General features: G+C 43.9%; 1 protein-coding gene across 3 annotated transcripts in view; it reads right to left on the bottom strand.

Moving 5' to 3' along the window:
- LOC144498487 (host cell factor 1-like) overlaps positions 1-12,672 on the bottom strand; it is a 467,986-nt gene extending 455,314 nt beyond the window's left edge. For 2 of the 3 annotated variants that reach the window (XR_013498710.1, XM_078219675.1), the window contains exons 1-4: positions 12,497-12,672; positions 8,220-8,368; positions 7,233-7,393; positions 6,248-6,450 (exon numbers count right to left, since the gene is read on the bottom strand). Coding sequence is in view for 1 of the 3 variants with exons in the window: in XM_078219675.1 (XP_078075801.1) it covers positions 6,248-6,450; positions 7,233-7,393; positions 8,220-8,368; positions 12,497-12,656 (673 nt within the window). In the remaining 2 variants the exon portion in view is untranslated. Of the gene's footprint in view, positions 1-2,633; positions 2,721-6,247; positions 6,451-7,232; positions 7,394-8,219; positions 8,369-12,496 lie in introns of those variants that run through there. The other variant, XM_078219676.1, reaches the window with a different exon arrangement.
- Positions 12,673-13,173: the final 501 nt, after the last annotated feature.

The raw sequence follows: 13,173 nt of genomic DNA, 5'->3' as shown, positions 1-13,173 counted from the left end.
TCTTCATTGAGCCAAGTGTCCCTTCGAGTACATGCTCGTATTTATCCAGAAGGTGCTGTAGGTCTGTTTTGGCACTGACTAACCTGTTGACAGCACTCCAGTTAAGCTTCATCTTCTCCAACCATGTCTCCCAGATAGAACTGGAAAATTACACCGACCACGTGGAGAAGTAACTGCGCTATTTGTCCACTTAGTTCTACATTAACTATGAATGCACTCAACCTTGGAACACTGAGATAATAAAGACACCTATGTCAGACTTCTATTTATTGACTACAGCTCAGCCTTCAACACTATTATTCCCACGAAACTCATCTCCAAACTCTGTGGCCTGGGCCTCGGCACCTCCCTCTGCGACTGGATCCTAAACTTCCTAACTCACAGACTACAATCAGTAAGTATAGGCAACACCTCCTCCATGATCATCCTCAATACCGGTGTATTCAAAGCCCCCTACTATACTCCTTATATACCTATGACTTGGTGGCCAAATTCCCCTCCAATACGATTTTCAAGTTTGCTGACGACACCACTATAGTGGGTCGGATCTCAGTGACGAGACAGAGTACAGGAATGAGATAGAGAATCTGGTGAACTGGTGCGGCAACAATAATCTCTTCCCCAATGCCATCAAAACGGAGGAGATTGTCATCGACTTCAGGAAGCATAAAAGAGAACATGCCCCTGCCTACATCAACAGGGATGAAGTAGAAAGGGTCGAGAGCTTCAAGTTTTTAGGTGTCCAGATCACCAACCACCTGTCCTGGTCCCCCCCATGCTGACACTATAGTTAAGAAAGCCCACCAACGCCTCTACTTTCTCAGAAGACTAAGGAAATTTGGCATGTCAGCTATGACTCTCATCAACTTTTACAGATGCACCATAGAAAGCATTCTTTCTGGTTGTATCACAGCTTGGTATGGCTCCTGCTCTGCCCAAGACCGCAAGGAACTACAAAAGGTCGTGAATGTAGCCCAAGCCATCGCGCAAACCAGCCTCCCATCCATTGACTCTGTCTATACTTCCCGCTGCCTCAGCAAAGCTAGCAGAATTAAGGACCTCCCTAGCCCAGACATTCTCTCTTCCACCTTCTTCCATCGGGAAAAAGATACAAAATCTGAGTTCACGTACCGACCGACTCAAGAACAGCTCCGTCCCTGCTGCTGTCAGAGTTTTGAAAGGACTTACCTTGCATTAAGTTTTCAACACCCTTTTCAACATCTTTCTCAACACCCTAGCTATGACACTATATTCTGCACTCTCTCCTTTCCTTTGTCTGTATAGCGCACAAGAAACAATACTTTTCACTGTATACTAATACATGTGACAATAATAAATCAAAAAAAATCAAAGAATGATGTTACCTTTCAATGGCACAATCTTTTCTCTATATGTCCTTAAAATCATATCAGCTGGCTTTAAAGCAAGGTTCTTCAGCTTTTGTTGGAATGTTGTCTCAGGAATTAAAGATAGAGTATCAACCTCCATCCCAATATGTTGTCCACTTTAATTTTGGAATCACCCAGAAGCAATGTGATTCACCCTGTATGGATAAGACATTCATTTGGAGCTCTTCTTCATATTTCTGGACATTCTGTTCTTTGCAGTCGTAATTCTTTTATTCCATGCTGTAATTTTTTTTGTAGAAATCAACTTGTTCTTCTTCTTGAAGATATCCAGATACTGCTGAACATTCTTCTCGGGGGAAGCTGGTTTAGCCCCACAAGCTTTTGCAGTTTCACCCATTTTGCCACAATTCTTGCATGGACTATCCTTGCTCCAGCATTCACTCACTGAATAGCTCATTTTGGCACATCTGTGACATACCTGTTGATGTTTTGGCTTCTCATGGGCAGTTCCCAACTTGTTGAACTTAATTCCTACACTGAATTGTGAAGCCACTTCAGCAGCCAGTTCTATCGACACTGCGATTTCTAGTTGTCTTTAAAGTCAAAGCATGCTCGGTAAGCAATCTTCTTTGGATAGCCTCATTTCGAAGTCTAAAAACTAGGCGACCTTGAAGAGAACCTTTTTCACGACTCACCAAATTCACAATGTCGCGCCAGCCTTTTTAAGGTTGCCACAAACTGAGCAATGCTTTCGCCTTCCACTCGATTTCTGCAGTGGAACCTGAGCCTTTCCGTGATGATCAATGGCATTAGAGATTAATGCTCTTCAAGGATCTTCATCAAGTCATGATAAGTTTTGGTTCCTGGCTTCGCTGAATGAACCAAGTTAGAGAGCAAATTGAAGGTTCCACCTCCTAGTGTACAGAGAAAAACTGGTACGAGCAACAAATCTACAATTTTATTTGCTTGTACAAAGTACTGAAAACACTCTGCACAGGAACTCCATGATTCAATTTCTTCACTTCAAGGCCCCACGGATCCTAATTGAGCAGCGTTTCTCTGGCAGGCACTAGCGGCTCTGTATATATATTTTCTACTGTCTTCCCAGCACTCCCCTTTTCACCCTGGAGACCACGGACTTGGCGATTTTTTAAAAAATGGCCCCAGTGCAATAGAGCATCCCTTCTTTTCAAACATGCCAGATACTATCTGGAATTTCACCACCCTCTGATTGGAAACAAAAACCCCTTCATTTAAAACCACACAGAGAGCTTTTTTTCTTACTTAAGTCTTCCTCACTGGCACTTCAATCCTGTTGTTGCTTCTCCCCAGCCTTCTAATACTCGAGGTGTGCAGACACAATGATTACTTTCTTCTACTTAGGGGATTTTGTTTCATCGAGAACATCAAGATCCTCTCGTCACCAATTTTCTTTCAGTAATATCCTAACTATGTTAGAGGTTGTGGGTTTGAACAAAAAGAAAAGAACGTGGTTTGCACACATGGATTCAAAGTAACAACAACAAATGTTTTGAAGAGCTCTGCTCTGCACTGCACAGAATACAGGCTGAAAGTAAATCGGCAGCCTGTGGCAACACTCTAATGACATCACCATCAAATCATGTGATCAGCTCTTAAAGCAACCTGCAACCCTTTTACATATACAACAGGAGGACACCACAAGAAGGACAATGTCAGGCGTGCAGAAAGCACTGTTCTAACTGCAAGAAGCTGAACAACTTTGTGAGGAAAGTGAAAACCAGTTTGTAAAGATGGTAGGGAAGATATTGGATGATGCTTCTGGAAAGCCACTCTACATCTCTGGATAGGTTGGCACTGTTAAATCGTGAGTTAGAAAATGGCTTGAGACTGTTAGGAGGAGAGCACTGCGCTGATGCGAAGTATCGGATAGGCTCTGGTTTCTACATGCAACATCACAAGCTTCGCAGCTATGTGTGAAATTGCTCAAGATGGCGACCCAAAAATGAAGAAGAAAACACTGAGGCTCTATAATGGAACACTGCTCACCCAAGAGGACAAGCTAAACCGAGAGCCCAATGCAATAAGAAGGAAGAACATCTTCAATGCTAGACAGTGTACACCAAGCAAACGTCCCGCACATTGGCTGAAACAAGTCAAAAGCTTGGACTGGCAACCCTCTGCATACCAGAACAGATTTGCAATGTTTCGCATGATATCAAGATATGACTACTGAAAATATCCTAACAGATTTTTCATAGGTTTTGGATGCCTTTCTGGTGAATATTATCTGGAGGTAGATGAGAGTACGAGGCCAACTACATCTACAGAGGAGCATTAATGTTGCCATCAAATACAGCTAGAAAGACAAGATAAAGAAGCTTGAGATAGAAGTAATCAAGAAAGTGACAATTCCTACAGACTGAATTGGCAGTATGGTAGCAGCAAAGAAATCTAGAAAGGTGTGTGTGTGTGCTGTGTAAATCCAAAGAACCTTGATAAAGCTATAAAGAAATATCACTCCATATATCAACCATTGAAGAAATTCTGCATCAACTTGCCACAGCAGAAGTCTTAATTATCTCGGATGTCAAGAATGGATACTGGCAAATGAAATCGGACAAAAGCAAGAGGTTTTTGATTACTTCCTGGCCCCATTTAGGAAGACAGTAAGGAGTCTCACAACACCAGGTTAAAGTCCAACAGGTTTATTTGGTAGCAAATACCATAAGCTTTCGGAGCGCGGCTCCTTCATCAGATGGAGTGGAAATGTGCTCTCAAACAGTGCACAGCAACACAACATCAAGTTACAGAATACTGATTAGAATGCGAAACCCTAAAGCCAGCCAGGTCTTAACGGTATAGACAATGTGGGTGGAGAGAGCATTAAACACAGGTTAAAGAGATGTGCATTGTCTCTAGACAGAACAACTAGTGAGATTCTGCAAGCCCAGGAGGCAAACTGTGGGGGTTACTGATAATGTGACATAAATCCAACATCCCGGTTTAGGCCGTCCTCAGGTGTGCGGAACTTGGCTATCAGTTTCTGCTCAGCGACTCTGCGCTGTCGTGTGTCGTGTAGGCCGCCTTGGAGAATGCTTACCTGAAGATCCAAGGCTGAATGCCTGTGACTGCTGAAGTGCTCCCCCACAGGAAGAGAACAGTCTTGCCTGGTGATTGTCGAGCGGTGTTCATTCATCCGTTGTCGTAGCGTCTGCGTGGTTTCCCCAATGCAGAAACCTTCACGACACACGACAGCGCAGAGTCGCTGAGCAGAAACTGATAGCCAAGTTCCGCACACATGAGGACGGCCTAAACCGGGATGTTGGATTTATGTCACATTATCAGTAACCCCCACAGCTTGCCTCCTGGGCTTGCAGAATCTCACTAGCTGTTCTGTCTGGAGACAATACACATCTCTTTAACCTGTGTTTAATGCACCCTCCACCCACATTGTCTGTACCTTTAAGACCTGGCTGGCTTTAGGGATTCGCATTCTAATCAGTATTCTGTAACTTGATGTTGTGTCGCTGTGCACTGTTTGAGAGCACATTTCCACTCCATCTGACGAAGGAGCAGTGCTCCAAAAGCTTATGGTATTTGCTACCAAATTAACCTGTTGGACTTTAACCTGGTGTTATGAGACTTCTTACTGAGTTCACCCCAGTCCAACGTCGGCATCTCCACATCATGACTCCCATTTAGGAAGTGCAGTGCATATGCCATTTGACATTTCTACTACTCCAAAGAATACCAATGCAGACAGCATGAGGTAGTCAATGGCCTATCAGGAGTGGAAGCGATTGTGGATGATCTGCTGGTCTATGGACGTGGAGACACAATGGAGGACACCATTGTAGAACATGATCAAAATCTATTGAGACTGCTAGAGTGAGCTCACCAGATGAACCTGAAGCTAAACAAAAAAAAGGTTGCAGCTGAAGTGACTAAAGTACATAGCTCATGTACTAATGGCTAAAAGACTTTACCCTGATCCTGATACGGTGCAAGTGATTGCAGAGATACTGCGATCAACAGAAATTTATGAGGTCCAATGACTTGTTGGATTTGTGAACCACCTAGCCAAGCTCTGGTCCAATTGTCATCAAGTGTGCGAGTCTCTACTCAAGCTCACTGCAAAGGGTATTCAATGTTGTTGGGGCACAGAAAAGAAGCAACTTTTACTCGCATCAGACATCGTGATGGCAATGCTGATGCTATAATGCTCTTACGTCACCCTAAAGTGTGATGCCAGTGAAACAGGACTCAGGGCAACCCTCATTTAGCAAACACAACTCCAGGGCGTTGACAAATCGAGTGACACTGTACACAGATCAAGAAAGAGTTCCTGGCTATTGTGTTTGCTTGTGAGCTTTTCAACCAGTATCTGTTGGGAGCCATAATGTGGAGATGCCGGCGTTGAACTGGGGGTGGGCACAATAAGAAGTCTTACAATAGCAGGTTAAAGTCCAACAGGTCCAACCGTCACCTGATGAAAGAGCAGCGCTCTGAAAGCTCATGATTCCAAATAAACCTGTTGGACTTTAACCTGGTGTTGTGAGACTTTTTACTATATCCAAGACTGTTAGTCCATCTACCTATAATTGTATGTAGATCTCCTATCTTTAAATGAGTCTGATGTTCGTGTCTCAAGCACTCTTGCTGACAACTCATTCCACCTATTTGAAGAATGTCCAACAGCAGCTTGAACTGAAAGGGCTAGAAAGACTAGCACCATCCCCCTCCAGCTGCCCGACTGCAGAATTTTGAGATATCACATTTAAGGACAAATGTTCATTTTTTTAAAAAGCCCCAGAGCTTCTGAACAACAAACACTTCTAAGTAGCAAATGTAAAAGGGCCTTTCACAAATGGAACCCTTAAACACTTTGATGGACTTTAAGCCTGTAATGCACTTACCCACATCCAGTATCCAAAGGTCACCAAGTCTACATCCACTCATCCCTCCATAAATGATCATCTTTGGTTTCTTTGCATCTTTATAAACAACAGCTGTGTGAGATTCTCTTGGAGGAGGTGGGGTACCATGTGTCACAGGGATGTCCCATCCTACCACCCCTGAACCACTCCTAAGTTCCACAGTGTACAAGTCATTCAAGTACCTACAAATACAGCAAAAAAAAAACCAAAATTAGATAATTGCGCACATCTAAAAGAGAAAACCAGTGACTTGCATTCAAAGCAAGTTTCAGAATGGACTGGCTGCCTGCTATATCAGTGGTGGCATGCGCAAAGAAAGCAACTCAGGTACCAGAAGCAATAAGTAAAGTTTCATTTTGTCCCCAGACCAACTTGAACTGAACTTGATATTGGCATTGATACAAGTTTGATAGGTTTTAATCACATCTGATGGAGGACTCCTCACTCTCAGTCAACACAAAAACAACTTAGTCTTACATTCGCAAAACATATCATTTGTCTGATCATGCCTATTCTTTCCACAAACCATGTACAATATGCTCTATTCAGACTTGGCCACATTTACCAAAACGTATTCTTCAGTTAAAGTGGGATTAGAGAGCAGGGAATAATTGAACCAGATGCACAGATGCAATTCAGCCTCTGTGCGTCCCATGAAAACCACATTTCCAATCCACTGCATCTCCATGACTCACAGGGATACTATTAAGCAGTGGAGCTGACTTCAACCACTTTTTAAGTGGATAGAGTCACAAATCACTCCAAAGAATTGCAGAATTCCCAAAATGATAATCATTTACCCTTGTCCAGTGGCTACTGAAGATTAAGTTAAATTCCCAGGATAAATCCATATGAAACACGGTAAAGTTTAATAATGCAACAGTCAGTGATAAACTTGCAGCATTATGCACCAGGTGTTGTGGTATTACATCACAAATTGCTATTCGAAACATGAGAGGAGTACCTCGGAATATTGTTCTTTGGGTCTTCACTGTCGTTAGCCAGGCCACCAAATAAATAACACTTATTCCCCACCAAACACAAGGTGTGACCAAGGCGGGGACAGGGCTGCGGACCATTTTTGGGAGGTTTTGGTTTTAGTTTCTTCCACTCCCATCTGCTCGCCTGTAAGAGACAGAATTGAAATTTGTTTTACAATTAAGTAATATATTGTATTTATATAGTGCCTTTTAACATCACAAAATGTCCCAAGACACTTTACAGAGCATTGTGGAACATAATTTGATACCTAGACACATATGGAGATATTAGGCCAGATAACCTAAAGCTTGGTCAAAGAGATTTGAAGAAGTACCTTAAAGGGGCGGCTTTGGACCCAGGCAGCTGAAGGCACAACCACCAATGGTGGAGCGATTAAAATTGGGAATGCACAAGAAGCCAGGGTTGGGGCGGCATGGCAGCACAATGGTTAGCACTGCTGCCTCACAACGTCAGGGTCCCAGGTTCGATTCCCGGCTTGGGTCAGTGTGTGTATGTGTGTGTGTGGAGTTTGCACGTTCTCCCCATGTCTGTGTGGGTTTCCTCCCACAGACTGAAAGACGTGCTGATTAGGTGCATTGACCCGAACAGGCGCCGGAGTGTGGCGACTAGGGGATTTTCACGGTAACTTCATTGCAGTGTTAATGTAAGCCTTCTTGTGACAAAAATAAACTTTTTTAAAAACTTTAGGATTAGTGCAGCACCGACTTCTAGTGGACTTGTCAGAGATTACAAAGATTGGGAGGCCACAGAGAGATTTGAAAACCAAGATGACAATCTTAAACTGTTAAATTTCTAACATTTGTTTTATTTAAAATTTTAAACAGAAAATTACATTTGAGAATATAATATGCCCAGTTTATCCCAGTGAACTAGGGAAATTAAGACCGAGTAGTCATGATGGCGTTTTAACACCACAGAAATAAATGCAGCATTTGAAACAATAGCTCACCTGCAGTTCATATAGATCATTGCTATATTTTCCATATTCTACCATTCCTCCAAATACCAGAATCCTGGTGCCATCACAGATGAAGCCATAAGCTGCACAGCCTGGTGGGATATCCCCCCTAACTGCAGGGATGAACCACTGGTTTGTGGCTATAATATTTACAAAATAAAGAAAAAGAAAACCACATTAAGGACATACCAACTTTTAATTTGAACCCCAAGTTCAAATTAATATAATTCCACTACTTAATACTTTTCTAAGAATATTAACACTTTCATTATTAAACTAGTAACTTTGCAATATGACAGACTTTAAAGTCACACTAGCTATGATGAATATTTGAAATAAGCCATGCCAAACTTTCAATGGTAAACTTACAATGAGCTTGATGTCAGAAAACAAAGATTTGAATCCTCACATCAAGGACAAAATTATTCTTCGTCTTAACAAGATACATAATGAATCTACCTGTTGGGACCAAGTATTTCTGTGCTTACATGTGAAAGATTGGCCTGAAAATACTATCAACATATCCTCAGGGGGTTTTACAGGGTAAATGCTGAGAGGTTCTCTCTCCTTGCAGGAGAGTCTAGGACCAGAAGGCATACCACTGAATGTAGTTGAGGCCAAAATGTTGTCATAGAGGTTTACAGCATGGAAACAAGCCCTTTGGCCCAACTTGTCCATGCCGCCCAGTTTTTACTATTAAGCTAGCCCCAATTGCCCACATTTAAGTGCTTTTTAAAAGACAAAATTGTACCCGCCCCTACTACTACCTCTGGCAGCTCGATCCAGACACTCACCACCCTCTGTGTGAAAAAATTGCCCCTGGACCCTTTTGTATCTCTCCCCCCACCTTAAACCTATGCCCTTTAGTTTTAGGCTCCCCCACCTTTGTCCAATTTCAAGAAGAAAGTAGATATAGCTCTAGGGGCTAAAGGGATCAAGGGATACGGAGAGATGGGGGGGATCAGGATATTGAAATCAATGATCAGCCATGATCAAAATGAATGGCGGAGCAGGCTCGAAAGGCCGGATGGCCTCCTCCTGCTTCTAGTTTCTATTCTTGGAGTAAGGGATCACCCATTTAAGACAGGGCAGTGAATCTGTGGAATTATTTACTGCAGAGGCGGGGTCGTTAAGCTTTTCAAGGCTGAGACAGACAGATTTTTAGTCAGTAAAGGAATTAAGGGTTATGGGGAGAAAGCAGAAAGTGGAGTCGAGAATTATCACATATCAGTCATGATCACATTGAATGGTGGAGCAGTCTTGGTGGACCGAATGGCCTGCTTTGACTCCTATGTTTAATGGGCTTAACATTATATTAAGTAGCTTTTTAAAAAAATTGTGACGCACTTTATGAAATGTACATAAAGATAAAGTGCAGTAAAAAACAGAACCTGGTAATGTGAAAACAAATTCATGTCCTGTACCCAGTCACTGCATTGCTGTGCATTGACTCACCTCCACCCAGTTCTGTAGTTGCTCCATTCAGTGCTTACTACCTACACGCTTTTTGCTTTACAAAAAAAATGCAACTTTAATTTCATTTATAATATATAAATTACTTTCTCCAACAAAAGAGAATCTAACTATCGCCCCATGACATTCAATGGTATTACTTTTGCTGAATCCCTCCCACTACCAACATCCTGTGGGAGCTTCCATTGACCAGAAACAGAACTAGCCATTTAAATATATATATTGAAGTCAATCGAAATCAGAGGGAAAATTCTCTGCTGGTTGGAGTCAGATCTAGTCCAAAGGAAGATGGTTGAAGTTTTGGAGGTCAATCATCTCAACTCCAGAACATCACTGCAGGGATTCCTCAGGCTAGTGTCCTTGGCCAAACCCTCTCCAGCTGCTTCATCAATGACTGTCCTTCCATCATAGGGTCAGAAGTGGGGATGTTCACCTGGTGATTGCACAATGTTCAGCACCATTCACAACTCCTCAGATATGAAAGCATGCCCAAATGCAGCAAGACCCAGACAATATTCAGGCTTGGACTGACAAGTGACATTCACAAGTGCCAGGAAATTACTTTCTCCAACAAAAGAGAATCTAACTATCTCCCCATGACATTCAATTGTATTACTAATGCGGAATCCCTCCCACTACCAACATCCCGTGGGAGCTACCATTGACCAGAAACTGAACTAGTCATTTAAATACTGCAAAACCACCTCCAGGTGTTAAATGGCCTGCTCCTGTGTTGTTATGTCAAAAAGATCAAGAGGGCGAAAACTGGAGATTTTTGCCATAACAAATTCTGAGAAATAGTACAAAATTTTAATATGTCTTTTTAAAGGGTTTGCAAATGAAATATTTCAAGCGCAATTGAATATAGAAATTCAACATGGCACTTTGTTTAAATTTGATGTTAAATTTAAGAAAGTGTTTTGAGTTTAATGTTCTTGGGTTTGTCCATAACAAGCCACAAACTAAATTTATTATAACTCATTCTAGAGTTTTTTGTTAATTAAAGCTGGTACAAAACATATAGAAGCCGGTACACGAAATGTGAACTTAAAAGAGAGTGCATACAAATTAAATCTGCACGTTAAATTAATTTTCTACAAAATAAAAGTTTAAAAATCTGTATTCGATTAATAACAAAAAGATGCTGCAATTCCGAAACAAAAAGACAATTCTGAACACGCAGGTCTGTCATTATTGACTTGTCCTTTTTCTCTGTACAGATGTTGACTGATCGATCTACAGTTTGTAGTACCTCCGGGTTTCTGTTCTCTAATTCCAATGCTGCCTTTCTGTCGCCTTTCATTGTCTCGCTAAACCGCTAATTGGAGACAAAGCAAAGCGAGAATCTTGATGTGATTATCGGGAATTTCTACCCCATACTGTCGGGAGTAGAAGCGGATCGTGCGCAGCGATTTTCATTCATGGAGAAGAAGTTCACAGCAGGGGGAGCCCGACACAAAATGTCAGTTCCTGGGCTAACTCCAAGCAGCAAATTTGAAGGCACGTCAAAAAAAATGTAAACAGGGAGCGAAAAGGATGCACAATATGGTGCATCTGCCAAGACAATGATGTCTTGATCCAGTCTTTGAAAAAAATACACAATTCTGGGCCAAACATACCCATATAAAATTGCTACATATCTAAACACAGGGTGCATTATTTTGAAATAAGAACTTGTATTTAGATAGTGCCTTGAATAATGAAAGGGGCATTATAGGAGTGATTAACAAAACTTTAAAATTAACAAAAACTTGATTTTTAAAACGATCAAGTAAAACTTGATTTTTAAAATAAGTTGCTCGAATAATATTTAGTCGTGTAAAGGAAATTAAATCCAGGTGACCAAAAGCATCTGTAGGTTTTAAGGAGCGACCTAAAAGAGCATTTTCAATGTTTTACATTCATGTTTGAGAGCTGGAAGAGGGAATCGATTGCGGAGTGGTGGGTGGCAGGGGAGGTGGCACCACTTTGTGCTGACAATGAAGTGGGCAGAATGTGTAAATCTCTTTTGAGAGAGGCTGGGCTGGCAGAAGGGTGAGGGTGAAAGGTCCAGGGCTCAGTTCAGGCTCAGTGTAAACAAAGGGAGGCGCTCACTCACTCACTGCCTCCCTCTCTGCCGGAGCTGCAGCTCCGCCTCTCTCTCCTCCTGGAGCCGAGCCCCGGAACCAGCTCCCGCCCACTGTCAACAACAATAAATAAAAACCCCGGTAAAGACAGGGCCCGGCCGCCGGGGAAGGGCCCTTACTATCTTCACAGATAAATAATTATATTTAAAAAGGTATTAAATTGAATAAAACAGGCGGTTGTGGTTGGCTCCCCGCCCCTTGTCCACCCCGCCCCCCTCAGACTCGGTCTGTCAGCGGGACCGCTGCCGACTCCGGTGCCCGGAAACAAGGACAGGATCCCGGGGGTCTGCCGAGGATTCCCCCTCTCTTTCTCCCCGGATTGTCTTTCCCCGCGATTTCACCCCTTCCTCCTCTTCAGGCGACGCCGGCAACCCCCGTCGCCCCTCCCCTCCCCTCCCTCCATCAACAACAACCACCTCCTTCTCGGTAAACCGGCCGCCCGCCACATTGTCACCGGCCGGAGGTGAGGCGGGGGCCCGAGGTGGAGCCCCGGGTCTCTTTCCCCCCGGCTCGCGGTGCGCTCGCTGGCCGGGGATAAACGGATTGTGTTCAAATCCGGGCCGCTCGGCGCCAGCCGCCGCCATCTTGGACACTGGCACCAATGGCGCCTTCCCTCCCGCTCGGGGCTTCTTTTTTTTGTGTCTCTCTCTCCCTGACACACACGCAGACCTGTATTGTAGACGTGCAGCTCGTCCACGATCCCCTCGTTGCCGCCGCCGAATATGATCATCAACTCTTTGATCGCCACCACCCGGTGACCGTGTCGGGGCCGCGGAACCGGTCCGGTGGCTCCGGTTACCCGTCTCCATTTGGGAGAGGGAGCCGCCATCTTACTGCACCCTGCCCAGAGCGCACCGCGGGCCCAGACCTCCCCCTGCCCAGGGTGCACCGCGGGGCCAGACCTCCACGGGCCTAGTCCTCCGCCTGCCCAGGGTGCACCGCGGGCCCAGACCTCCTCCCGCCCAGGGTGCACCGCGTCTCCCTCTGCGCAGCGAAGGACAAGAGAAAGGGAGAGGAGGGTTCGAGACTGGTCTACTCCGCAGTAATGGTCCAATCTTCTTTCGACTTGGGAGTGGTGCCATAGAACTGGAGAATAGCAAATGTTAATCCCATGCTCAAAAAAGGGTGTAAAGAGAAGTCTAGCAACCACAGGCCAGTCAATTTAACGTTGGACCTGGGGAAACTTCTGGAAATCATAGAATCCCTGCAGTGTAGAAGGAGGCCATTCGGCCCATTGAGTCTGCACAATCCCACCCCGGCCCTATCCCCATAACCCCGTACATTTACCCTAACTAGTCCCCCTGACACTAAGGGGAAATTTAACATGGCCAATCCACCTAACCCGC

Source organism: Mustelus asterias, chromosome 9, assembly GCF_964213995.1.
Source record: "Mustelus asterias chromosome 9, sMusAst1.hap1.1, whole genome shotgun sequence".
Taxonomy (NCBI): Eukaryota; Metazoa; Chordata; class Chondrichthyes; order Carcharhiniformes; family Triakidae; genus Mustelus; species Mustelus asterias.
The sequence above is the reverse complement of the archived record's forward strand: the minus strand, read 5'-3'. Positions and strand labels throughout refer to the sequence as shown.